At 53.0% G+C, this 27,036-nt stretch overlaps 1 protein-coding gene across 18 annotated transcripts in view; it reads left to right on the top strand.

Moving 5' to 3' along the window:
- The first annotated feature begins 3,954 nt into the window (after positions 1 to 3,954).
- The window catches only part of ZNF185 (zinc finger protein 185 with LIM domain), a 67,300-nt gene continuing 44,218 nt past the window's right edge, over positions 3,955 to 27,036 (top strand). For 6 of the 18 annotated variants that reach the window (XM_086385955.1, XM_086385948.1, XM_086385960.1 and 3 more), the window contains exons 1-6: positions 12,343 to 12,504; positions 24,431 to 24,509; positions 24,651 to 24,774; positions 24,989 to 25,054; positions 26,793 to 26,834; positions 26,937 to 27,014. In XM_086385955.1, coding sequence (XP_086242081.1) covers positions 24,467 to 24,509; positions 24,651 to 24,774; positions 24,989 to 25,054; positions 26,793 to 26,834; positions 26,937 to 27,014 — 353 coding nt within the window. In that variant the 5' untranslated portion in view covers positions 12,343 to 12,504; positions 24,431 to 24,466. Of the gene's footprint in view, positions 4,017 to 4,894; positions 5,146 to 12,339; positions 12,505 to 17,872; positions 18,041 to 18,115; positions 18,274 to 24,430; positions 24,510 to 24,650; positions 24,775 to 24,988; positions 25,055 to 26,792; positions 26,835 to 26,936; positions 27,015 to 27,036 lie in introns of those variants that run through there. The other 12 variants (XM_086385956.1, XM_086385950.1, XM_086385961.1 and 9 more) reach the window with 8 other exon arrangements.

The following is a 27,036-nucleotide window of genomic DNA, read 5'->3' as shown; positions in this document are numbered from 1 at the left end:
AGTGTTAATCGCTCAGTCGTGTCCAACTCTTTGCAACACCATGAACTGTAGCCCGCCAGGCTCCTCTGTCCATGGGATTTCCCAGGCAAGAATACTGGAGTGGGTAGCCATTCCTTTCTCCAGAGGATCTTTTTTGTTTTAGATCAAATTAATTCATTCTTCATTCCAGGTGACCCCTGATTCTGCCATCCACATGTGTTGTAGATGCTCCCATGTTCAATGTTTCTACGCCATTCTCATCTTGTAGACTTTATTTCTTCCTCGGTCTGACCTTTATGGACTGAAAAGCACTTCATTAGAGACACAGGCTGTTCACTATTGGAGCTTGTCCCCATGCCTCTACAGTCACTCACTTCCTTGGCTGTGTTAATGGTTTCTCTGTGGGCCCTCTGAGGGGCTGTCCTGTCCTTCCAACACAGACAGTGGGGGAGTCCCCACTTTCTGGAAGTGATACATGGCTGGCCTTAAGGCAGCACCCAGAAGGAGGAACTCTCTCCTGGGCAGCCCACCAACTGGCCCTGGCCCCACAGCTTGAAAGCTCTCAGGCCAGAGGCAGCCTGGCACAACTTGAGTGGGCTCTTTGTGAAGTCACTGGGACCTCAGCATGGCTAGGTGGGCTGGGCTGGGCTAGTAGAGGCAGGGGCTGGCAGGGTTTGCTTGTGTGGTAAGAATAGATCTCTTTTCTTTTTTGTTTTTATTAGTGTTTTTTTTTTTTTAATTATGAAAGTAATGCACTGCCATAAAAATTCAAAGAGTACAGAATGGAATAAAAAGAAAACTTAAAGTACGTTCCCACTCAGCCCACACAAACCCACTGCCTAGAGACAGCCATTCTGATCTTTCATGTGAAACCTTCTAGATACTTTATAGCATATACAAACAGAAATATAATGATGTAGTTGTTGAAAATCACTTTTTTAAACAAAAAGCAGATGCACATTTTAAAATAAATCAAGCATTGCAGAAAATACACACAGAAAAAAAGAAAGTCAAGGTAACTCAAAATCCATCTCCTAGACATACCAAGTGTTTCCAAAGTGTTTCTCAATGCATTCAGACACTTTTATAGAAATGAACTCACACTATACACGCTCTCATGTATCTCATGGAAACTGCTTTCTCCCTCTTGTTCAACAATATAGACATCTTCCATGTTCATATCTACAGACCTATAATCATCATCTCAATCAGCTTCATATTATCCTGTTATAAACTTTGAATGTACATATGATGGAAACCTACATTGTTACCAGCTTTTTAATATCAAAAATAACATTGCAATGAGTGTGCTTGTACTCATGTTCTCTCTCCCAACTGCACGTAATTGCCACCTGAAGATAAATGCCAGTAACTCAAAACCATTGTATTGGCAATGGTAACACCTCTGTGTCCATTGCATTGACAACTGTAAGGCCTCTGACCACGTCAAGTCTTGGCCAGAATGTGGAGTACTGGGTGCTCTTGCCCACTGCTGACCCAAAGGAAAAACGCTGTTCTATTGTGAGGTCAAACATGCCCATATCCTAGGACCCAGCATTTCTACTCTTGGGTATAATACACCCTAGAGCTCTGAATATCCAAGTGTGATTTCCCCACCAGTAGCATGAGCATTTGGAGAAGGCAATGGCACCCCACTCCAGTACTCTTGCCTGGAAAATCCCATGGATGGAGGAGCCTGGAAGGCTGCAGTCCATGGGGTCGCTGAGGGTCAGACACAACTGAGCGACTTCACTTTCACTTTTCACTTTCGTGCATTGGAGAAGGAAACGGCAACCCACTCCAGTGTTCTTGCCTAGAGAATCCCAGGGACGGGGGAGCCTGGTGGGCTGCCATCTATGGGATTGCACAGAGTCGGAAACGACTGAAGTGACTTAGCACTTAGCATAGCATAGCATGAGCATTGGGCTTCTCTGGTGGCTCAGATGATAAAGAGTCCACCTGCAATATGGGAGACCCTAGTTCAACCCCTGGGTCGGAAAGATCCCCTGGAGAAGGGAATGGCAACCCACTCCAGTATTCTTGCCTGGAGAATTCCATGGACAGAGGAACCTGGCAGGCTACAGTCCATGGGGTTGCAAAGAGTCAGACATGACTGAGCGACTAACACTTTCACTTATATAACTTATATAATGAGTGTCACCTGGGATCTTGTTAGAAATGCCAATACATTCCTAATCAAACTGGGATCTCTGGGGGTGAGGTCCAGCTCTCTTCATTTTAACAAGCCCTCCAGGGGATTCTGAAGCCCACGGAAGTTTGAGAACCACTCACCTCAAGAATCTCTTGTCCATGTGATCAGGAGATGTGTACAAGAATTCCAGAGCAGCCTTGTTCTTAATGGCACAACAATCAGAAGCTCACCAAATAGTAGAGATGAGGAGAAGTGGCCAGATCTCGGTAGCCCCAGCTTTGGTGGGGACAGCTGTGGGAGGAACAGGTTTGGAAGGGCTGATAAGGAGTTTGATTTGGGTCACCAAATACAATGCCTAATCAATGTGCATTGAATAGGCCTTGGGATATAGGAATCTGAAATTAAGGGGAAAGTCCTGAGTTGGAGATGTAAGTTTGGGAGTTATCAGCCTTCTGATGGTGTTTAAAGACACAAGATGGCAAGATGAATAGAAATCACCATAATAAAGAATATCATTGAGAAGAGTTTCAAGGACTGAGTCCTGGTAACTTCCAAAGTGAGGAGGTTGGAAAGAGTGGAGACAATGAGAAAGGGTCAATCAAGAGTAAAGCGTTTCCAGAAGGAGTGACTCCTGTATCCAATGATGCTAACATATCCAGTAAAATTAGAATGAAAGCTGACCACTGGACATAGCAAGATGGAGAGCACTGGTTTTAAAAAGAGCCATTTCTGTTAAGTGCTGTCCATGAGATAGAAGGGAAGAAGAGGAGTAAGAGAAAGTGTAGGTTCTTCTCTTCATGGTTGCTACTGAGAAATGGAGGAGGGAAATAAATGAAGAGTAGCTTGCATTTTGATCAAAATGATCCAACCAAGTGGAAATAATTGATGACCCAAGTAAAAGGTAGAAAAAACATTAGCAGGCCAGAGTAGGTGATAGGATATGGGGTCAAGAGCCCAAGCCAGGACAGGTCATCCTGAGTATCAGGACAAAAGTCATAGATAATGGTGCTGGCTGGTTGGCAGATGTTTATATCCATCACATTTTATATAATATACATATATACCACTTTATTGATATCAGATGATAAAAAGATGTTTTTAATTTTTGAAAAGTAAGCTTATTGAAGCAGAGTTGATTTACAATGTCATGTTAGTTTGAGGCATACAGCATGGTGATTCAATTTTTGGTTTGTTTTGGCCACACCACGTGGTTTTCAGGGTCTTAGTTCCCTGACCAGGGATCGAACCCATGTCCCCTGCAGTGGAAGCACAGAGTCCTAACCACTGGACTGCCAGGGAATTCCCAAAAAGAATTTTAAATGTTGGTATTGCTAGGTCAAAGGGAGTCCTCATAGTTCTTGTTACATATTTCTACAAAAGTTACAATTCATCCTCCCACCTCTAGGACCCTTGAGGCTAAGGATGACCATTTTACCACACCTCGGATAACCCTGGGTTTTGCAGATCCAATGTAACTTTAACTTCTCTGAGACTGTATTTGCATTTCCTTCGCATGTTAATGGGGCTCCCGCAAACCTTGTTTTGTGAATTGTCTGTTCCCTTCTTTGCTGGCCTATGTTTCCTATTGCTGGCTTTGAAAGGAGCCCGTTTTTATTTTTTGAAGACTAAGTCTTTTGCTGTCACATGCAGTTCAAATAAGTCTTCCTTGTTTGTCATTTGTCTAATGACAGTTATGATGGGTTTTGGCATACAGAAGTTTTTAATTTCTCTCTTTTCTTTTATGGTTCCTGGTTTTCATGACATACTTAGAAAGGCTGTCCCCATCCCAGGATTCCTTCTAGTACTTTTATGGTTTCACTTTTTTTTTTTTTTTTTACATGACATTTCTGAGCCATCTGGAGTTTACTTCAGTGCGGATTTTGAGGTAGGAAATCCAGCTTGTTTTTCCACAGGACTAGTAGTTCCAATGTCATCTACTGAGTGATACAATTTTAATCCCTGATTTGAAAAGTCAGTGTATTGCTTGATAATATATCACATTTGACATGAACTTTTATTCCTTCTTTCATTCATTTGGCAAATATTTCGTTTGTGACCACTCAGGAACCCTACCAGTGCTTGAGTGAGCAGGCAAGCATAAGACATGTTTCCTACATCCAAGAGGAAAGGAGGAGACAGAAGACAGTGATTCTGTAGGGTAATGAGTGCTGGGACTGAAGGGCAGCCCAGGAAGAGACATGGTTAGGGACAACTTCCTGCTAGAGGTGTGTGCAGAGTAGGAGTTAACCAGGGCAGGGGGACCTCAGTCAACACCAAGGCTTGGAGACAGAGAACAAGGTTTCTGTGAAGATCAGTAAGAAGTCCAGTGTGATGGGAACCTGGAGCTTGGAAGTTGGGAGAAGAGGTTGGAACCACAACAGGCATCAGACCTGGAGGGTGACAGGGAAAGAGAAGTCTCAGAGGGTACCCCGATTTCCAGCTTGGACAGCTGGGTGAGTGAAGTCACCAGACTGACAATACAGGGGGACAATAGATGTAATGGGGCAAGAGTGGAAGCCAGAAGACCGTGATGGGGGCGGGGGGATCAAGGGTGATGGCTTGGACTAGGAGGCTGGTGGCAATGGAAGCAGGAAGAAGTGATCAGGCTCTGGGTATATTTTGGAAGTAGAGCCATAATCAGGACTTGCTGATTGATTGGATATAGGAGATGAGGGCCAGGTGCCTGGGCCTTTGGGCATGCACAGCTGGGAGGTGCCACTGATGGGGAAGACCTAAGAGAAGAGAAGTTTGAGGGGTGTGGAGTTTTTTTTTTTTTTTTTTTGATGTGTTTAGTTTCAGTCAACCCTTGGACACTGTAGGAATCCCTGGCTAGATCTGAAAATTAGACTGACAAGAGAAAGAGTACCCATTTATTTAATATAAGGTTGAGAGCCTTCATAAAAAAATGAAGACCTGAAGAAGTGGTTAATTCTGGGTGTTTTTTTTCTAGGTTTGATGGAGAACGGAAAGTCATGCAAAGCCAAGATAGGGTGAAGAGTTTTGAGCAAAGTGCAGTAAGTTCAGGGGAACTTAGCAAAGCCTCTTTGTTTGGATTCTTCTTGGCCTTATCCCTGTCTTAGAGATAAGGATGCTCCTTTTGTCCAGGTATCAGGAGGGCACCTCTCACCTGAGAGTCTTATGAACTGCTTCCAGGAGAAAGGTGGGAGTGTAGGGAAGGTCAGAGAGACCTTCTTGTTTCTGCCATTTTCTCAAACTCCCTCATCTTAAAATATTCAACATGTCATGTTTGCTGGTAGCGTGTCTCAAACCCCATCAGCACCCATGTGGTGGTTTCATTGAGTGTCTCTCAATATAACAAGCTCTATTCTCAGCACTCTCTGTTACCAATGTAACCTTCACAACGACCCCAAGAGGTAGATGCTGGTATTCTCACCTCCTTCATACAGGTGAAAACCTAGAGGTGGCAAGTGACTTGCCCAAGGTCACACAGCTATTAATTGGCACAGCCAGGATTTGTACCCACACAGTCCAGTTCCAGAGTTTGTGCTCCTAACCTTCAATACACTTGGGGAAGTGGAGAGTCAGGGAAACCAAAGGATGAATGTTGTTCTGGCATGAAGGAATGATCAACTGTGGTTAAGAGGTTAAGTGAAGGCAGAGATGTGAGCACTGGGTTTGGCAACATGAAGAATCACTGGTAACCTTGACAAGAACGATTTTAAGGAAGCAGTAGGGTTGAAATCCTGACGGGATTGGGTTTATGAGGGAATGAGAAGCAGAGACAGCCCATGTAGACGACTCTTTCGTGGAGTTTTGCTCAGTAGAGGAGCAGAGAAAAGAGACTAAGTGGAGCTGAGAGCAGGGTCAAGTGAGACGACTTTCCTTCTTCTTTTTTTTTTTTTTAACATTGATGGATATGCTCCAAATAAACTGGACCTTCTTATGATGCAGAAAAGAAAGGGACAATTACAAAGATGGAAGCCCTCACAGAGGTGAGAAGGATTACGATCCAGAAATGGATATTGGCACCATTCTGCAGTTATATGACCTTTGCCAGCACCGTCATCACCTTGGGGTGGACAGGAAGAAAGCAGATGTTTAAACTTGTCCAGATCTGAGTGTCAAGTGAAGGTGACAGAGGGTCTGTGGAACAAGGGAAATTCAGATGTTAACAAAAGAGGTGTTAAACTGATGGGCCATTGACTCTATGCTGGACAGAGAGGGCCAGGAAGGGAGGAAAGAGCTAACAGATGGGAAGAACGCAGACCAACAGACAGGAGATCCCCATGAGCTGGAAAGAGAACTGACTATACGTCTCATCAGGAAGTAGAACTAATGTGAACAAGCCCACTGGAAAGAGAGGAGACAGGGGTCAGAAATTGGAAGCCTTGCAATACAGGCTTCAGAGGTGATAACAAGATGTAGGTTGCCCCTGTAGGGCATCACTGACAGATTCTTCAGTGATGTTGGGGTTGAAGAACTGTGAGGCCTGAGGAGGATGGATGGTCCACTGGCAGGGATGCTGAAGTCCCACACTCACTGCTCCACACCATTGCACACCCTTCCAATTCTCCCAGTCACCTTCTCACGTGCAGTGAGATCTGGGTGGAAAAGAACAATGTGTCCTGTGCAAACACTTGCCTGAATATTCGCTTGAGCCTCAAAGGAGGAGAGGTGTTCATCCAAAGACAGACTAGTCTTCTCGAAGTAAGTGGCGTGTGGGAGAAGGGAATGCCTCCCTTGGCTGAGGTTGTGGGGGGACCTCACTTAGTGGAGGGACCTCAGGCTCAGTTAAGAGGGAAGTTGAGAGCTTCCTTTTAAGGAGAAGTGATGCAGCTAGACTGCTGATATATGACAGAACTTGCTGCAGGGATGAATTCTTGTCTATCTGTGCTGTCTGTTACAGGAGCCCATGGCCACATGGGGCTAAATATGATTCTTGTGACTGAGGAACTAAAGCTCAATTTTATCTCACTGCAATACATTTAAATTGAAATAATCATAAGTATGGAGAAGGCAATGGCACCCCATTCCAGTACTCTTGCCTGGAAAACCCCATGGATGGAGGAGCCTGGTAGGCTGCAGTCCATGGGGTCGAATAAGTAGCCAGTGGAGCTCTAGAGGTATGCTGGTGTGGGAGCAGCAGTCCTAAAGGTCACAAGGGGGGAAGAAAGGGGCATGAAGGAGGGTACAATGCCAGGGAGCCTAAAGCGATGTGGCAAGTTCATAGTCTCCAAGTTCAGGCTGCTGTGATTCCCTTTCCTCCACAAGGAGAGGGTGGTCTGCCCAGATGGACGAGGAGGCCGCTGAACTATCCCTCTCCACCCCCAATCTCTCGAAGGCTGCTCCCCTTGAGGAAATCAAGGCAGCTAGGCACCCAGGGAGGTTTCTGGAAAAACTAAGGTGAGTCATAGTAACTTGGCTCTCCTGCATTTCCCCTTCCCAGGTGGGCACGGCCCCTAGTGAAGGAACAAATCAGCAATTCTTGGAGCTTGACAAACCTTCAGGTTGCTGTGGCCTCAGCTCCTCCCACTAGTGGTTTAGCCAAGCCAGGCTTAGCAGGGCCCCTGAGCGAGAGCATCCTCCCTTGCTGGATGGATCCAGCTGTTCAGGAGTCACTTTTCCTGTGCATCCTGCATGCCCCGCTAGGTCTCCCAGCCCAGGGCCCCACCCAGGTGGAGGGAACCTTCCTGTTTCTTGATCAGGTGGTAGCTTTCACACCTTTCCTCTTCTTGGCCTGTGATCACCACGCTCAGCGGGCACCAGGCCTGCCAGATAGTCCAGGGACCTGGGCTGCTTCTGGGGCAGCAGTGGGGTCTCTGGGGGGAAGCAGGGCTTGGGCCCCAGCCCAGGAGGACCAGACAGCCCCCAGATCTCCCAGGCATGGCCCCTTGCTGAGAGCAGCTGAGCTCTGGGGACGAGGGGGCACTGGGCAGCCTGCCCACTGTCTCCTCCTCATGACTTCCCTTCCTCCTCCTCCCAGGAGCCTCCTTGCCGGCCAACTGTACTAAAACTCCGGAAAACCATGGCGGGAAGGTTTTCCAATTAGAACATTATTTTTCCGATCTGTGGATGATTTTTAAAGCAGCAAAAAGCCATTCTTCAGGGCATGTGGGGATTATCTGCCAGTGAGGCCTTGGCTCAGCTTGTGCACTCGTGCTCTGGAGGCCTGGCCTGGGGCTGCTTCACAGCCAGAGACAAAAGGCAGTCTGTGTTCCGGGCATCAGGTCACAGAGGCCAAGACGGATTGCGGAGTGTTTCCTGGGCTTCTTCGAAGTACTAGTTTCAAAAGGTAGCGGGGGAGTTCAGCCTGCAGGGGTGGGAGATGTGCACGCGGCCGAGGAGGCCTGCCTGTACAACCTCTCTGCTCCCAGAGGTGAGGCACTGTCTACAGGGCAGGAACTGCTTGGGCGTGGATTCTGCACCATGAACCTGAACTGGTCTGCCTTCCCCACCAGATCTGGGTGCAGGTGGCAGTGTGGTGGGGAAAGGAGGTCCTAAATGGGGCATTTGATGATTAAGAATAAGTGTGTATGTCACACACTGGAGGGGCCCAGCCCCTAAGCCTGCAGTGCAGGTCAAGGGCAGTGCAGGGGCCTCACAGGCAATACCCAGAAGGCAGGGTCTTGCTCCCAGCCACATGGAGAGCTGGTTATAGACTCAGAGGCCGGGCCTGAAGGTTTGGGGCTCCATAGGGGCCACTGTGGCTACAACCACGCCTGGGGACCCCTGTCATGAGGGGACCCACCCTGCTTGGAACCAGTGGAGTCACCCAACAAGTGGAAACTGGTTGAAGAGCTTAGGAGGATGAGGTGTCAAGGCAGGCCCTAGAAAGAGGGAGGGCAGGGGGGGATTAGGGTGCAAACAGGAGCCCAGCCCTACTCACATGTGAACCTGAGAACCCCAACTGGATGGGGGTTCCATCCACAGCAACCGGAGCCCAAGTTTTAGTCCTATTTCTGTCTCAGAATGGCTGTGTGGCCCCTGTGGGCTATGGTCCATCCCTCTCTGGACCTGTTTCCCCATCTGCACCATGGCAGGGTTTGGATCTGGCATGGGTCTCCAGTACCTTCTGGTGTGAGGACACTCTGCCTGGGCTGGTTTTGGTTGTTTTCAGGTTCAACTTCAGCCTGAAAACTGTCAGGCCCTACCCGTCGTCCCCCTCCCTTACCTGGGAAATCTTGGGCTAGACTGGCTTGCCTGGGTTCTGTTCCCAGCCCTGGAGACCTGAATGGGCTCCTGGAGCCGATGAGCCCTGCTGGCCACTTCCTTCCAGACTGCCGCCTGTCCCCCTGTCATCTGCTTGCTTCCCAAAGAACTCGCCTCCATTGCCTGCTCCTGGTTCCTGGCTCCCCTCAGCATAGGGGGTCACCACTTGCCCACTGCTGCCTCTTCCAGGCAGCCCAGACTGGCTGCACCCTCCAGCCCATCAGTGTTAGAGGCAGCACTTTTATCCTCAGAGCAAGGTCTTGCTGTGGGGAGACTACTTGAGCTGGGGGACTCCAGGAGGACTCTGCCAGAGCCTGGAGGGCTGGTCAGCCTTGGAGCTAGAGATGGTGGTCAAGGCACAAGAGGAGCTGAGAGTAGAAAGGGACAGGGCCAAGCTCAAGCCAGGCAGGGGTAGAGCCCAGTCTGGGGGCAACCAGGAGCCACCAGAGTCTTGGCCCTCCAGCTCTAATCCAAGGGGAAGTTCACGAAGGACCCAGTGTTCTGGCTAAGAATGGATGGCAGTTTACCAGCAAGGAGACATCTTGTGCAGGGCCCTGGTGGGACAAGAGCACTCAGTGTGTCTGGGTCCACATGACCGAGAGCAAGGAGTCAAAGAGGAGGCTGATGAAGTTGGCAAGGGCCTCGAAGCCTGGCTGAGATGGCTGGGGGTGGCCCTGGTGGGGGTAGGGGGGGCTCCATTGGCACAGTGAGCAGGTGGGCAGGGCAGGGCAAGGTAGGGCAAGGCAGTCACCTTTCGAGTCAAACTCGTTTGCAGGCAAGATCAGCTGCAGGGCCTGGCAGCCTGGCAAGGAGGGAGGAGTTAAGGAAAGGCCAATCCCTCTGGCTGGTGCTGTCATGGTGGGACTGACCCAGTGGGGGCTGAATCACCTGGTATGTAGGAAGAGCTGTGAGGCCCTGGGGCAACCCAGCCCCAGGCAGCCCTTGCTCACTGGCCATTGTTGGCTTTGGACACCACTCTCGCTTGTGCTCTCTGGAGTGAGCTTTCCATTTCCTGCTGGTGACCTTCGAGAGGGGGGGGCCACCCTCTTTCTCATCCTTATATCTACTGCATCCCTCTGACCTCTACCTTCTGCCTCTTTAAGTAAGGGGCTCTGGAAGGGTAAGGGGACCCAGAGAGGGGGTGAGACATATCCAAGGACATATAGTGAGTATCATCTTTAGGAGCTAGGATGCCAAGTCAAATCCATGGTGACCAGCAACCTGAGATCAGGGGCAGGGAGGTATTAGATGCTGGTCCCCAGACTGGAAGCAGAGAAACATTTGTTGGCAAGAGATGCAGATGAGCTGAAGTGACTTTATACTTTAGATATAATCCCTACTCCCATACCCCACACATATATTCACTCAGATATAGGGCCACTTCCTCTCTGCCTGATAAAGCCCGAGAAGAGCAAGGACAGCTTCCTGAGTGTTGATCACCTCCCAATCCTCCCCAACCCCCCATGTTGGTTTCCATGTCCCAGTGATGACTCAGACAGGGCCCTGCCCTCCCCAAGCTCACCATCTAGAACAATAAAAGGTGACAGCCATTATGCTTGATTGATGCAGTCAGAGGGAACTGGGGAAGCATGGACAAGGAAGTGATCTACTTGCCTGGGTGACCCGTGCAGTCAGGAGAGAATTTACAAACACTTGAGGAAAGTTTTGAACAATGACTAAGAGCTCACTAAGCAGACAAGGGGACAAAAGACATTCTAGGGAGTCTGAGCACCAGGAGTAAAAGTGTCAAGGAGACAGGATGTATTCAAAAATCGGAAGGAGGTGAGTGTGGCTGGAATACATTGAACCAAGGGAAGAGAGTGGCTGGGTCTGCAGCCAAATCATTGAGCCCCTTAAAGAGGTTGCCTTTTATCTTGAGAGCAATGGGAAGCCATCAAAGAGCTACAGGCAGCTTTGGAGCCATGTGCAAAGTCCTCGACTGACTTCTGTGTGGAGACTGGATGGGGAGGAAGGCAAGACCAGAGGCAGGGAAAACAATGAAGAGGCTTGGACTAGGGTGGCGGCAGTGGGCGTGGAGAGAAGCAGATGGATTGGAGGACCCTTGGGACCTAGATTCAGCACTGTTTGTTGAAGGAGAACGCGTTGCTCCATGGTTTGGATGCTCTCATCCTCATAGACCATCTCCTTGCCAATTCTTTGTGGTCTCTTGGAGAGAGAAGCCCCACAGGTAAGGGTAGGGGCTTCTTCTGACACTCAGTCCATCCTAGCCCCTAGCCCAGTGCCTTCACTGTCACTAGTACTCAGCAAGCATAACAATGACACAAGTACACAAAAAGCAGGAATGAATGAATGACACTCATGAAACCGCACTGGACCTCTGGATCTGGCTGTGTCCCCCCACGGAGTCTGCGGGGATGCCCTGGCTAGGCGGACAGGGTGTTCGCTGCAGTGCCTTTGGAACCCCAAGTTTCCCAGGAGGGTTTCCCAGCGTGAGAACTCAGGCGCCGCCGGGTAGTAGGCTCTCTGCCTTTCCTCTCCTTTCCAGCCTCCGGGACTTCCTGCATGATCTGAGCCGACAGCCCCCAGTCCCCCTCCCCACCCCTGTCTGGTATCTCCATCTGTAAAATGGATCTAGGAACAGTAGCTCTCCACAGAATGAACCCGCAGCATCTGCGCAAGTCATCGCCCCGATCCGGGGCCAGATCGGGCCGGGAGCGGGCTGGGGCGCAACTGGGCAGCCCGGCCCCATCACGTGGCGGCGGCCTCCCAACTCGGGGGCCGCGAGTGCGGAGGAATTTGCCTGGAAGTTTTCCACCGCGGCCGAGCCTTCGGGAGCTAGCTCTGGGCTCGGTGCGGGAAGCCCCGGCCTTGATTTCTCCAGCGGCCCCGGGGTGGGGGGGGGGGGGGTGGTGGCGAGAAGCTGCCTGTGGGCCGAGGACCCTGGCGGGGGAATGTCCGGAATGTGCCAGGCGCATCTACCTACCCCAGGAGAGGGCAGAGGAAGGGGGCCGGCCGAGAGGAGGGGCGAGGGGCGAGGCTCTGGGCGCAGGAGAAAACCTGTTTGTTCTCCTGAGGGCGGAGCCCAGTCCGCGCCTCCTCGCCGGCCCGCTTGCTCCCCACCGCGTCCCGCGCCCCGCGTCCTCTCCCCAGCCCGGCCAGGCCGGCGCTGCCCACCGGAGGGAGCCCGCGCCCCAAGCCCGCCGGACCCTACGCCCGTCCCGCGAGCCAGGCACCTGTGCCAGGTAGGGCTGTCGAGTCGCCGTCCGCCGTCGACGCGGCCGGCAGAGTCCGTGGTGGAGGGAAACTCGGGCAGAGCCCAGCCGGGTGACAGCGACGACTTGGGGCCTCAGTTTCCCCATCCATAATCTTCACTCTCTCTAAGGGATTCTGCCGGCTGAGGGACGATACTTAGTTTTCTGATTTCGCTGTGAGTGAAGAGACTAAGAAGACAGGCACCTAAGGCTGGCCTGGCCCACCCTCTTTCTGCTAGAGAGGGTGTGATTGTTAGTAAATGGCCTGGGGCCAGGGTGCTCTGCGAGTTGATTGCAGGCCGGGGGAATAAGGGAATCTGAGATCAGCTAGTTCTCCCTGTGTCCATTTTGTAGATGAGAAAACCAAGACCCAGAGTCTGGCTCACCCTGATGCCCAGACCAGGAGGCTCACCAGTTACTTGTGATGAGTGTGTGCTGGGCACCAGGCAGTCTCCTGAAGGGCCACTGGGAAGGTAGCTGCTCAGACCTAAGGCGCCGAATCAAGCGCCGCTGGGTGTTATCAACAGGATCTGCCATGAGCAGGCTCTGTGGCTGGATTGTTTCAGGGGCAAGGGAGCCAAAAGCCTTGTCCTCTTTGGAAAGGCACAGTGATACCCCTGCCTTGGAAAGAGACTAAAAACTCAACTCCTCTGCCTACTCTGCTACTTCTGAGCAGGGGGTGTCCAAGAGGGTAAGATGCCTGGTTGCCTCCCACCCAGGGCTGCTGGGGGCTCACATGAGGTCAGTGGTAAGTGTGCCAGGGCTTTGCCATAGGAATTGTGCTCACACTGAGCCATTTGCACTTGGTCTTCACACTGTGGAAGGCCACATAGCCACATCTCAGGACCACTCAGCAAACCCTGAGAGAGAGCCTCTCACAACCCACCCAGAGGTGGTCCAGACCCCTGGCACCTGGACCCAGTCCCACCTGGGCCTCATGGCCTTGTGGACTTCTGATCGTGGTACCTGGCTGGGAACAGAAAACAGGGCCCCATGGGCCAACAGGCCTGGACAGTTGGGAGGAGCTCTGCATTCCCACTCGTCATTACCAGCTCACTTAGAGCTGTGGTGGAAGGTGGGGGTGGAATAGTGCCCTACCTTCCCAGGGTCTCCACTGCCGCATCTGAAAAATCAGGGGCAGCTCAGAGACTAGTTCAGAGGCCCTGCTTACTACTTCAAAGGAAGGGGCCAGGACATAGATGCATAGACCAGGAGCCAGCCTGCAGGTTGGCCCTGGCACTTGTGCTGTTCACCTCATCACCCCGGACCACCCCAGGATAGGAAGGAGCAGAACCATCTCACCTACCCTACCCTCACTGTCCATCAGTTCCCAGACCTAGCCCTTGTGCCTTCAGAAGCCAGGACCTTGCTGGGGCCTCTGTATTCAACCGGGGGAGCTGATGTGAGGCGCCAAGCACAGGGCCAGGCACATAGCAAGTGCTCAGATCTGTTCGTTTGTACCCTCTGGACACATACAACTCAGTGACAGAGGTGGACCACGACCACACTGAGGGCTGCCGCCCTGAGTAGCATTACCACCAGGGGCTGTGGGAGCCTGGGATAGGGGAGCAGGCCTGGCTGGGAGGATCAGAAAATACTTCCTGGAGGAGGAGGACTTGGAAGCAGCAGAAGGAGCTCAGGAACTGCCCAGTCAAGGCCTGCGCATTCTTTGAAATTGTCCACCTCCCTTCCTTCTCAACTTGAGCCAAATTCCAGACTGAGTGCCCCAACCTGAGGGCACTGATCCCAGGAGCAGCCAGTGCTTCACCTCGGCCTCCAGCCTGCTTTGTGCTTCTGCTTAGCACCCCTGTGGCCTAGGATTCAGTGGGACAGAGAGTCTAGGCCCCCAGCAGTGGGCCTGGGACCTGCCCATGGTAGGCATCGGCACCTGGTCCCCGAACTGCCCTCAGTTGATGCCAAGAAAAAATTCAAATCTGGCCCAATGCACTCTGGAAGCTGGAAGCCTGCTGTCTCCCTTCTCCACTCAGCCTCCATGGCTGACTGATCCCTTTGGACTGGATCTTGCTTCAGGCCACAGCCCATAAGGTGCCAGCTCATGCGTAATACCCGCTTGCTTTCTGCTTGCTGAATGAGGCTGCCCCAACTGCCAGCCCCTGCCCCTGGCATCAGACAGGAGTGTGGTTGAGGGAGAGGAGAGCTGCTTTCCATGGTTCCAGAGTCCTGAGCAGCAACCCATATGGTGCCCCAGGTCTTTGGGTCCTGAAGTTTGGGATCCATCAGGGATTCTTCATTCCTTCCTGCTGCACTTGCAGAGAGCTGACCTATGCCAGGACAAGGGCAGCCACCCAGAGACCTGCGTGCCTGAAAGTGACCCTCAAAAGAGGTTGACTGGTGGTCATAGGGTGTGTGATGGGACACGCAGGCACCTTTACAGTCGAGTGGTAGGAAAGCGGCTGGGAGACCAGACAGGGTTAAGACCCCAGCTTGGACACAGTCTAGTTGTGCAAACCTGAGCACATCATGAAAGCTCTGGAGGCCCCGTGTCACCTGTCCAGAAGGGAGGCTGAAGCCAGGAGCACTGTGTTTTCAGAGCTGTCAGTGGAGCCAGGGTCACCATATCCTCCTCCAGGAGCCATGGTCACCAGGAGTGAGGTTGAGGCCAGGTTGGAAGGGATATGGCTTCTCCACCCGAGGAGAAACCATTTTAAAATCCCTGCTAGTCTGTGCCAACGATGCACATATTGTGTGCACCCACAGTTAAGTGATTTGCCACAGTACACTTCATTCTTGGTCATTTCTGGATGCCTACTAACTAGCATCTGATTTGCTTTCTTTGACGATTTTCACTCGAGTTTTTAACTTTTATCTTGGAGTAATCAAAAGCTCACAGAAAAGTGGTAAGAATGGTACCAAGACCACCCCCTATCTGGATCCCCCACTGTGAACATTTCTGGTCATTTTCTTCAGGAAGGGGGACGCTGATGTGGGAGCAGTTGTGTGACTGTCACCTTCCAGGGGCCACAGCAGGGCCAGGAGGTGGGACCGGCTGGACAATGAAAGGACCAGTGGCCCAAGGGGTGTCATTCTCAAACTCTATAAGGAATTAGGGGAGCCGGAACCTACAACTTAAGCACACGTCCTGGGAGACCTAGATGCCAGAGGGACCTAGAGGCCACTTTTCCTGTGGGGAGGGTGCTCACAACCCACTGCAAGAGGTGGTGGCAGCCAAGGTGGCTCTGTGGCCACAGCCTGGGTCTGAGAGGAGGCCTGGCCTCTGGGAGCAATGGTGTGTAGGCCCCCCACCACTGCTGCTTGTTGTCCCTGGCAGTCCCTGGCTGCATCGTGGGTGCACCGCGGGTGCTCTGTGTGGCCCCTTGATCTGGTCCCTGGGATTGTTGGCTCAGCACACGACTTTCTGATGACTCGGTCAGTTTCCCACTGAGCAGGCCTGAGGATTCCTACCACCAGAACAGGTATCCCGGGTACAAATGCTCATATCAGGCAGGGCCTGGTTTAAGATTGAACTAAAACAAAATGCAAAACCAGGACTTGCCTCATTACTTCTGCCCAGCGAGCTCCTACTCATTCTTTCATTTTTTTCAGAAAGACCCGAGCCAAAGGCACCTTCTAGGGAAACGCAGTGCTGTTCTAGGCCCCTGTCTGTCTGCCCGGCACTGGGTCAGGCTTCAACTTTCTGAATAAGCCTTATGGGATAAATGAAAATGTGGCCGTAAATGAAAATTTGGGAAGTCGGGATCTGCAGTGGACAAGAGTGAGGAAGGAGGGGGCTGGGAAGGCAGATGACAGCCTCACTCGTGATCTCCATGACCAGGGGCAACTGGAGAGGACTTCCCTGTCACTGTACCTGCTCTAGCAGAGGCTGAATGGGTGGCAGGAGTAAGGGTGCAGGGGTGTTCCTGGGGTGGAAAGAGTTTGTTGGGGTGGAAGTGGGCTCTGATGACCCCTGGGTCCCTTTCAACTCCCTTGACTGTCCTTGGGCCCCACTGGAATGAACTGAAGACCACCTTGGTTCCAGGCTGCAGAGACACCTGGAGTGTGTGCTGGGAGGCTCAGCAGGGGAGGTGGCCACACTGGGGTAGCTCTTGTCAGTGGCTCTGGCAAAGGGTCCCCGGCATGTTGGTTCTGCCCAGCCCCCTGGCCTCCACAGAGACATCTCAGAGGGTCCTGCCCAGAAGCCCTTGCTGGTCCTTGATGCCAAGCCACCTCTTCAATAGCCCAGTTGCCCAGAGCAGTTGCTTATATCCAGCCTGCTGAGAGCTAGAAAGTGAAAGTGAAAGTGAAGTCGCTCAGTCATGTCCGACTCTTTGCCACCCCATGGACCATAGCCTATCAGGCTCCTCCGTCCATGGGATTTTCCAGGTAAGAGTGCTGGAGTGGATTGCCATTTCCTTCTCCAGGGGATCTTCCTGACCCAGGAATCGAACCCAGGTCTCCCGCATTGCAGGCGGACGTTTTACCATCTGAGCCACCAGGGAAGTCCCTGAGAGCTAGAAAAGGGGCACAAAAGTGATGGGTGGCCAGGTGGTTGTGTCCTACTGGGGCTTGAACTCCCCACCTCCTGGAGGGAGCTGGCCAGCCTCAGACATCTGCCTCCCCGGGCCCTTCTGGTGCTGACGCCAAGAAGTCTATATTCTGGTGTGTTGAGGGGTGGAATGAGGGGAGGTAAAATTCCAGACTTTCATGCAGAAGTCATTTACCTGTAAAGCACATTTACAAATATTCCCCCCAGTCCATGCATTTTTTTTCCATATTACATTTTCCCCCTCTGCAACCCAAGTCTTCTCCAGCTCTTTTCCACGTGATGTGCTTCCTTCCTGCCACTCCTTGGCTTCCAGGCATGAGGCCTAGGATGGGAGCATCATGGGCCGGCAAGGCACTCTGCTCTGCTGCTCGCACAGGGCAAAGAGGCTGGCCAGGGCTCCTGGGAGCTGTGTGCTGCTTAGCCGACTGAGGGGCTTGGACATGACCCAGCTGCTCAGCCATCAATCTGGAAGGCCTCTGAGGGGCCCCTTCCCCCTGAACTGCTGCTGAGAATCTCTGGATCCCAGGAACCCTTGGAGGAAAACAACCTTTCTGCTGACTGTCCTCTTGCCAGCTCCCGGGACCGGGAATCAGGATGTCCTCGTTCCTGAGAGCTGGTCTCGGGAGACTGTCTCACAAATGGGATGTTTGATCATTCCACCCCTTTTGGCTTGGAGAATCAGGTCAGCTGACCCAGTGGCGGCTTAAGTTGACCGGGGTCCAAACTTCGATACTCGGCCAAGCTTGTGCATTGAGAAAAGGACCGGATGAGGATAACCAAACAGGGATCCCCAGCCCCCTTCCTGCTCCCTTCCACATCCTGCCTGGGGCCTCAGCATTGTTTGTCTGGGTGCAGGTCCTCGCTAGGGTGCTGGGCCTTTGACCTCAAGGGATGCTGCCAAGGAAGAATGGGAGGCTATGGCCCTGGTTATGAGCTTCACTGAAACCGGTGCCGCCCCCTCATGGACAGGCGCAGGGGTCTGGGAGTGCTTTGAGACCCGGGCTTCATCCTCAGCCAGACAGGGTAAGAGATGGGTCTAGTGATTTTTTCTGACACCATGGGACTTGGACTCTGTGTCTCTTGCTCCTTCCTTTGCAGGTGAGTTGGAAGAGAGCAGGTGTGCCTCTGCTGTGAAGTCAGTGTCCTGTCAGCTTCTGCTTCTGCTGCTCCTCCCTTCAGGCTCAGGGCTGCTGGGCCGCCTGCAGAGGGAAGCTCGCTAAGGAAGCCCCTTGGCTAGAGGCAGGGCTCTCCAGCAGGTGGGCTTTGACTACCTTGTTGTCACCTGTCCCCTGGGACACATCATTACCCTGAAGGACCTTGAGAGGGGTCTCTCACAGGCATTCATACACAAAGGTGAATCCTCATCTTAAAGCTCGGAGGCATTTGCTTTAAACACAGCCAAAGAGGACCCAGCTGTCTCTTATGGGAGGTGGCTATAAGGCACAGGGACTTTTCTTTGAGCCTGTTCCCCAATGCTGGGACCCCTGGAGGCTCTTATTCATGGAGTACTTGAGTACCAGCCCCACCCCTGGGCCCATATCCCCCATCGGCAGGGCCAGTCTTCTTGTGTGTTGAGCTGTTGCTCAGCCTCAAGGATCATGCACAGGTGTCCTCCCCACCTCCCTATCTCCCCTTCTCACTGAGGGTGGCGGCCCCCAGGTTGAATTCAGCCAGGAGGTAGGCATGGAAGGACTCTGGTCAGGGGAGCTGACTGGATCCTCAAGCAGTTTGTCATAAGAGGGCCAGAGGAAACAGGTGTGACAGCCGGGGTCCTCCTTGCAGGTTTTGTTTCTCCATGGTTTAGTCACGACACCTTTATCCAATGGTGGGGGAGCCAGAGCCCCATAAAAATGCTCACAGACAGAGCTTTACTAAAACACTGCCTCAAGTTGGCCCAGCAACCATCCCCTGCACTGGGTGGCCCAAGGCCTCAGTGACTTCTTCCAGATGTCCCTGTCACATCTGTTTTCAGTCACTGGGCTTGGCTGCATGGGTCACGGTCAGCTATGCCCTATTGCCCTGTCCCACTGCTTCCTCACTCTTGATTTCTGAGCCGTGCCTAACGTGTCTGCCTGGAGCTGAGCCAAGGACTCTGGTGCCAAGAGACTGCATTGTGTCTGATCCTTGCCAGCCAGAGATGGGGCCCTGCAAAAGGTCCATACACATGCGGAAACACGGCTGGACCTCCTGTCAGCTCCCTGGCTGCAGAGTGTCCCAACTCCTCTCTGGGAGGAAGGCCTGCCCCTCGCTCCCCTGCCAGTCGTGCACCCACTCATGCTTGCTCATGGTGGCCAGAGTCCAGCACATACACATGCAGAGAAGCCCCAACTCCTGTGCCCTCTGGCTGCAGCTCCTGGAAGGCAAGGCTGAAGGTGTTTTGTTCCTCTTCCCTCCCAGTTCACCTGGGAGGTCCCTGCCTGGTACCCAGCACCTGCCGCCCAGGGTGGGAGAAGGACAGTCACTCAGCCTGCTGTCGACCTTCATGTGAGCCCCACCGCCTTGCCCCCACCATGGTGTTCTTCCCATTGTCTGGAAGAAGGCAGCCCATCCTAGATGGGCCAGGGAGCACCAAGGAAGAGTGTGGGGGCAGCAACAGCACAGAGGGACCCCAGGGGGACATGAGGACTCCTGTGAGAGGCGCTGCCTGGGCTGAAGGTCAAGGCCTTTTGTCAAGGGTGGAGACACAGACGCCTGCTTGGGAGAGTGGGTAGACATGACATGGGGAGTCAGGCAGGTTGGTAATTCCAGAAAACTTTCCCCCAGTTAGTTTTCTCATCTTGGAGGCAGAGCGTGTGCCTGTGGGGTGACGGGGTGACCCTTCCTCCTGCTGTTTCTCTCTCCATCTCTGTCTCCTCATACATCAGCCAAGCACTGGTGTCCTTGTCTGCCAGCTCTCCAAGGTCCCTCCCTGCCACTAGTCTGCCTTCACCAGCTCCTCTGCCTCAGCTCTGACTGCACTCGCTGATGGCCTCAGATGCCTCTGGGCTCACTGTGCCTGGGACCACAGGCTCCGCATACCCCCCTCATTGGCTCTTCACTTTTCTCTATCCAGTCAAGGCCAGAAGCTCTTTTCCTGGGAGATTGCCAGGCGACCTTGCGAGGCTGCAGCAGCTGGGAGGAAGGTGGGGGGCAGCTACCCGCGTCAGAGAGAGCCTGTCCTGACTCTCTCAGCCAGCCATGCCAGGGACACTGCCCCAGCCTGCCCCAAGAGACAAGTGCAGGCGAATGGAAGAGGGAGGAAGAAGGGAGTAAAGGGCATGGAGGGTGGCCTGACTTGCTCAGGAGGACTTGCACTTAGTCCAGAGCTGCCCTGGGACAAGTCCGGATGTAGGGCCTTGGTTGGATTTAGCAAGGAAAAGGGTCCTGCCTAGTGGAACTGAGAGAGAGGATGAAAGGTGGTAGGGAAGCCACCCATTCCTTTGGTGGCCCAAGATAGGCACTTGGGCAGGGTGATGTGACACTTCCTAAGAAATGAGAAGCCATCTCCCTATCAAGGTAGATTCAGGCTGTCGTCCTGAAAAGGTGCACAGTGAGGACACCCATTAGCATCCAGATACCAAGCCATGGCATGGGATAGAGCTGGCACCAAATTACAGGGAGGGGCACATCATCTGGCTTGGGGGTGTCCTGCCACAGGTTTGGTGGCTCAGCACCACTTCACAGATGAGGCTCAGAGAGTGGGACTCATGGGCCAGGAGAGCCTAGAAGAGTTTGGAAGAAGCCCATGTGCCCAGAAAAGGAAGAAGACTTGAAGGCCTGATCAGGCGGGAATTCTGCCTTTTGAAGGTGGCTGGAGGTTGAGGCTTTGGGTGATGTGGCATCCATCTTGTCTTGTTCTCTACCTTCTGCATGGGGTAAGTCGGGAGGTGCATGGGTCTGCAGTTAGAACAGTTTCTTCCCATGTCTTCTTGAATTCAAGTGCAAGCCCTGGCCATGAGAGACCTTGGTGTGTTGGACATGGAAAGGGTAGAGGCTGGGGCTGCAGGGCGTTGGCTGCCCACTTTGGAGAGGATGCTGGGGTCTGGGGCTTGGAGTCAGTCATGAGGCTGAGAGGCCAGGCAGACACCATGTGCATGGCTGATCCAAGTTCTAGGTCTCCTCTGTGTAGCCAGAACCATACTGGTGCCTGGCCACCTGGACCCCAGGCTCTGTGATGTCGTACCTGGGGTCAGCAGGGCTACTGTGCAGCCACAGCTGGGTGCTTAGGTTCTAGCTGGGTCCACCACCCTCTGAAAGTGTTGGAAGTGTGGCCTGGAGCCACTTGCCCAACCTCCCCCAGCTGAGTTTGCTCATAGTGAAGCAGGAGGATGGCATACTTACTGCAGGCGGGTTGCCCCGGTGTCAGAGCCTGTGTCTGCAAAGTGTGCTCCTTCTGTCCTACTGTGTCCTTGTGGTTTTGAGCTTCTAGGAGTGTGTCTCCTGCCATGTGCATGTCTGACCTATCTGAGAACTCAACCCATAATGCAGACAGGGACAGCTTTGCAGGATGGGGTGTGGAAGATGATCATATACAGAGGAGTAAAATGGTTTTGTATACATTCTTTAGATGTCTCTTTTCCTGTGCATTTTTATATAAATATAGTTTAAGGAAATGAACACATCCTACAGATATTGTTTTAAAAGCTGCCTTTCACCTAATAATATATAGAAACCAATATACATGAAAGTTTGTTAAATATAGCATATATCAATATCATTTGTAATGGCTGCCTACTATTTGCTTGAACGGTAGATCATATGTTTAAAGACAACTATTGGGAATTTGTATTATCACCAAATTTTCGCCATCATGTTCAACACTGAGATGACACCCTCTTGTATACTGAGTTCTACTTATGTGCTTGTCTCCTTAAGAGAGGTTGCTATGAAGGGAATGGCTGGATCAATGGCCTTGCCCTCTCTGAGGCTTTCAGTACACAGTGAGACTTGTCCTCCAAAATGATGCCCTGACTGATCCGCCGGCCAACCCTGTTTGAGAGCCTTCCAGGAAAGAGCCCTCTTGAGTGGTCCACACCCAATCCTGCAAAGCTGCCCCTGTCTGCAGTATGGGTTGAGTTCTGAGATGGGTCAGACTAAGGGAAGGGATGGTAGGTCTGAGAGGAGAACTGGGTCAGAAGACTGGTGGTGATATTGTGTAAGTCAGGAGCATGACCCCCGCCAACCTCTAGTCCAGTGGCATAAATGGGGGCAGGGGGCAGGGGGTGGCAGGAGGGGACTGACCTGGCAAGGTCAGCTCCCAGGGATGCTGAGGCGTATGGTCCACTTGGAGCACAGTGTTGACATTGAAGTGAGAAGAGTGACTGGGTCAGGGGAGTTTTCCCCCAGTCTTAGAGATGGTAGGGAGCCAGCAGAAGCTGAGTGAGAAGCGAGGGCTGATGTGGGCCAAGAAGAATCAGGGGGCAGTGAGTGCTGCCAGAAGAAAGCACAGATGGCAGCTGGTAGTGACTGTGGCCTGTGAACTGTAGGTGTGAGGGGAGTGGTAAAGTGGAGGGAGAAGCTAACTAACTGGGACACGGATTCAGACCTCAGGTGTGTGTCCATCTGGCTGGGACTCATCACCTAAAAGTCTCCGTGTCATAAAGAGCTGCCATCTTCACTCCCATGAGAAGATTTTTCTTCCTGACTCAAATTTATAGTCCCATCAAAAAAGACTTTTGACTTCTGAGACAAAACATCCATCCTGGTCTTTGCCTGATGAGGTAGGACAAGAAACTGTGAAGATGGAGTCTGGAGCAGGACCTACCAAGCTCCACTCCCTTGTCGTGGGCTCTTGTGAGTGCCCCTGCCACTTTGGCCTGGGAGTCCCTGGTGGCCCCTCTGCCTGTATCATTGGGCATGTGCCTGCACCTGCCCTGATTTGGGAAGTAAGTGGCTTGTTTGGTTCTGATTTGACAGAAAACTTCTAGGCAGCGTGACCAAGAGGCTTGTCAAGGGGAAACTGGTGAGTTTCCAACCAAGTAGTGGGAGGTCCTGAGCTGAGGCCCAGAAGAGGTAAGGGCCCACCCCCCGCAAGGCCTGTCAGTCAGTCACCAGCCTGAGACCAAGATCTCAGGCGGCTCAATGGGCTGCTCCAGGGGCTGCTGGGATGGGCCAGTGGGCATTGTGGTCCTAGGATCTCCTCTGGAGTGAGCTGTGACGTGGCAACCTTAGTGCAGGGCTGGGCATGCAGGGCTCCCACTCGCAGTGATGAGGTGCCGTTCCTGGCATGCAGCAGGCTCAGGCCTCCTTGGCTGCTCCGTCAGTACAGTTTATGGGAAATCCAGCCCTTGCTGACATGGCAAATTTGGTTTGCTCTTGGCGCCCTGCCCTGCCCTGCCCATTTTAATGTGCCCCTGACCTCCGTGAAAACATGTCCTGGACTTGCCAGCTAGCAGCATGGCCCAACTGCTCAGGCCCTGGCCCTACAGGGGCCCAGAAGATGGCGGGCCTCTAATAGGGAGACCCTTGTGCCTAGGACTGTGTGGGCAGAGCCAGGAGCCCTGCTTACTGTCATGACCACTCACCGAAGCCTCCTGCCCCTCTCCTGAGGCCCAAGGGACAGGCTGTGGTGGGTCAGTGCTTTGACTTAAGCCATCTTCTGTCAGTTCCATCCTGGAGAGCTGGCTTCCCTTCTCCAGCCCCTCCTGGACCTGGGAGGCCCTCACAGGCCACGGAAGGGCAGCACTTGCCTCAGGGGCAGAGAGGCAAAAATGAGGCTAGAAGACAAAGTTAGGAAGAGAAATCAGAGCACAGGACACCTCACCTGGTGCCCAAGGGCTTGCCCATTGGACACAGAGCCTACCCTTGAGCTACACAGGGCTGACACCGCCAGGCCATGCTGACTAAGGACAGGCTGAGAGTCACTATGATCACTGTGCTAGGTTGTGCTGGGCAGTTGCAAGAATATTGGTGTCTTCTGTTCTCACAGCAGTCCTGAAAGGTGGACTTTTTTTTTTTTTTTTTAATTTCCATTTTATAAATGAGGACAATGAGACAAGTCAGAGGGAGAGGTTAGATGACCCATTCAAGGTCTGTCAGATGGCCACTAAGGAGTGAGAGAGACAGCCCAACCCCAAAGAGACTGTCCCCCAGCCTCTATCCTTCCCCATTCCTCCTTCTGGATCCACTAGTGTTGACCACTGCTGCCAACACTCACCAGGCAGGAGTCTGGCCATCAGAGTTCTCTAAGAGAGTTGGTGGCCTGCCTGTCTCAGCCATCTCCCCAACAGACAGGCCATGCGTTCCCCAAGGTGAGTGGCCCTGGGCAGATGTAGGATGTGCTGCCCAGAGGGGCCTTTTGGCCAGACTTCACCAGCTCTGGCTTCCCCATGCCCAGAGGACAGTCTGGAAGGTCTCAGTGTGCCAAGGACCTTATGGTGATGAGCCATTATAAATACGATAAGTAACAAACCGTGTGCTTGCCTTTGCCCCCAGGAGCCCTGTTGAATCTACTGAGAAGAGACGTTCACAATGAACACCATGAGCATCTCAGCTCTTGGAGGAAGCAGCAAAGGTGAGGTCTGGGTGCCCCCTGGGCCTGGACTTGGACACAAAGTAGCAGAGTGAGAGCAGTGTATGGGGAGGGCTGCAAGCAGGCCTTGGGGCCCTGAGGTGGAGCGCCCCTGCTGAGGCTGCCTGGCCTTGCCACCGCCAGGGAAGCCTCTCCCAGCAGGCGAGGAGGAGCGCAATACTGTCCTCAAGCAGATGAAGGTTCGCACCACGCTTAAGGGGGACAAGAGCTGGATCACCAAACAGGATGAATCGGAGGGCCGCACCCTGTAAGTCTGGGAGGCTGGGAGGGCCAGCAGCGACAGGCTGGGTCTTGGATGGCACTCCATGGGTTACATTAAACCAGTCCCAGGGTGGGAAAGGCCCTGTGCCAGAGTGTGCAATGTGGACGCGGGCCGGGGAAGGAGAAGGTGCAATGGGAATGGTGGGCCAAGTTCCTGAGGTACATGTGGCAGTCCCCTTTTGTGTTCCCTCTTTGCTCAGTGAGCTGCCCTCCGGCTGGACTCATGCCACCTCGCTTGCATCAGCTGGGGAGGTCCCGAAGGCCAGGTGAGAGGTGCTGCCCAGATGGCAGGTGGGTGGGCCCACACTGCAGTCTTCGGGGGGCAGGGAGGCCTTTGACCTCCACTGGAGGGACGGATTTTCCACTTCCTGGGAAAAGGAGCACAGGGATGACTGGATGCAGGTCCCCTGGGGCCAGCTGCCTCTCCAGCTACACCTCCGTGACTTCAGCTGTGAACTGAGACCAAAATTGTCACTGAACACCCCCAAAGGGGTGCAGACAATGTCTCTGAGATCCTCTGGGGCCTTAAAGAGTCACACATGACTCTGTTGCATAGGTAATCAGAGTGCCAGGGCAGACTCCAAGTTCAAGATGACATGTTTTGACAGCTGGCTCTCCTCTCTATTTCAAGGACTTTTGCATAGAGGTGTCCAGGGTGGTTCTGAAGTGTCAGCACATCCTGCCCAGATCAGGGGGAACTACTCCTAAGAAGTAGGGGTTTAGCATTAGGGGGTAGGGAATTAGGTTGAGGTTGGCGGGGGGGTGGGGGCACTAAATTCAGTCTTGATCCTTGTTCCAAAGAGACAGCAGTTGGCAGTTGAGGACAGTGGCCACAGCTGGAAGGGTGGGGTCCAAGTTCAGTGCTAGCCCAACGGGCTGCCTCTGGTCACAGTGGCCTTGCCCAGAATCTCTCAATGACTCAGCACCTGTCACCTACCAGGTCCTGTACTGGGCACAGAGAACACAACCCTTTCCTCAGGGAACTGACATCCTAGTAGGGTAAAGGGGCCTGACCCAAGTAGAGAGATGAGCTTAAAAGATAGACTTGCCGATTGTGATAGCAGTTGGCAGTTGGCAAGGGCCTGAGCATAGTTCAAAGATAATCTGCTCATTGTGGGGTATGTTTACTTTGGGGGTGCAGTTCTCAGCTTGGGCTTTGGTTTGGAAGTATGTTTGGAAAACACATGGGATAAGGGACATTTTTTGCTCTGCTCCCAGCCCAAGTGAGTTGTGGGGATGGAGGGCAGTGCCCCTGCCACCTGCCCATGTGGGTCCCTTTAAAGGGGTGGTCTTAAGACCATCCCACGCTACTCCAGCCTAATCTTCCCTGCCCACATCCCTCACCGGACTCCTCTGAGTACTCCCTGCTCCCCAGGCAGGGAGTGAAGGCATTCCACCAGCTGGAGGAGGGAGACTGGAGCAGAATGGGAGGTAAAGGATAGCAGGCCTTCTCTGGCTCCTGCCTGGGCTCCACCCCTTGGGCCCTCATGAGTCTTCCTGGAGAGTACTGGGCAGAGTGGGGCATCAGATCAGGTTAGGGTTTCTACCTGACATGGCTTCAGCCCCCAGGCTCTGACCATAGAGCCTCCAGCCTGAGCTGGGTCAGCTCTGAGGGTACAGGTAGGGAGTGTTGTCATCCATCTCAGAAGAACACCTGCTCAGGGGAGCACTGGGGCCTGGCAGAACAGGGAGAAACCTGACTTTGGATGGAATACCTCTGTGTTCATGCCCAGCCATGGAACATACCTTCCTGGGCACCGCTGTGAGCCAGGGCCCAGAAGAATTAGCCTTTCCTGGGAAGCATGAGGGAGACAGGCAGACCAGAACAGGCACCCTGGCTAGGGATGCAGATATGGCTGGCTGCCTTGAGAAGCAACCAGGGCCTCTTGCTGCCCTTGTTCTGACCACACTGGGATACCCACCAGCCCACCCCCTTTACTGTCATCAGGCAGCCTGGGCCCACCTATGAGACTTCAGTTCACATCCTACCTTCTTTTCCCTCAGCAGGCCCCTGAGCACGAGGGCTCCCACAGGCTATATCATCCGGTAGGTGACTGCAGGAGCCCGCCCGCCTCCCCATGCCTACCCACATGGCCCTGGCTTCTCCCAGGGGGCTCACCAGGCTGCTTCTCCTGGACTCTCTTTCAGCGGAGTGTTCACCAAGCCTGTGGACAGCTCGTCCCAGCCTCACCAGCACTTCCCCAAGGCCAATGGAGCTCCAAAAAGGTGTGTCCACAGGGTGCTGGCC

This window comes from Bos grunniens, chromosome X, assembly GCF_055505025.1.
Source record: "Bos grunniens cultivar Pamir isolate PY7600 chromosome X, Bosgru_T2T1.0, whole genome shotgun sequence".
NCBI lineage: Eukaryota > Metazoa > Chordata > Mammalia > Artiodactyla > Bovidae > Bos > Bos grunniens.
This window is presented reverse-complemented; position numbering and strand designations above follow the sequence as displayed.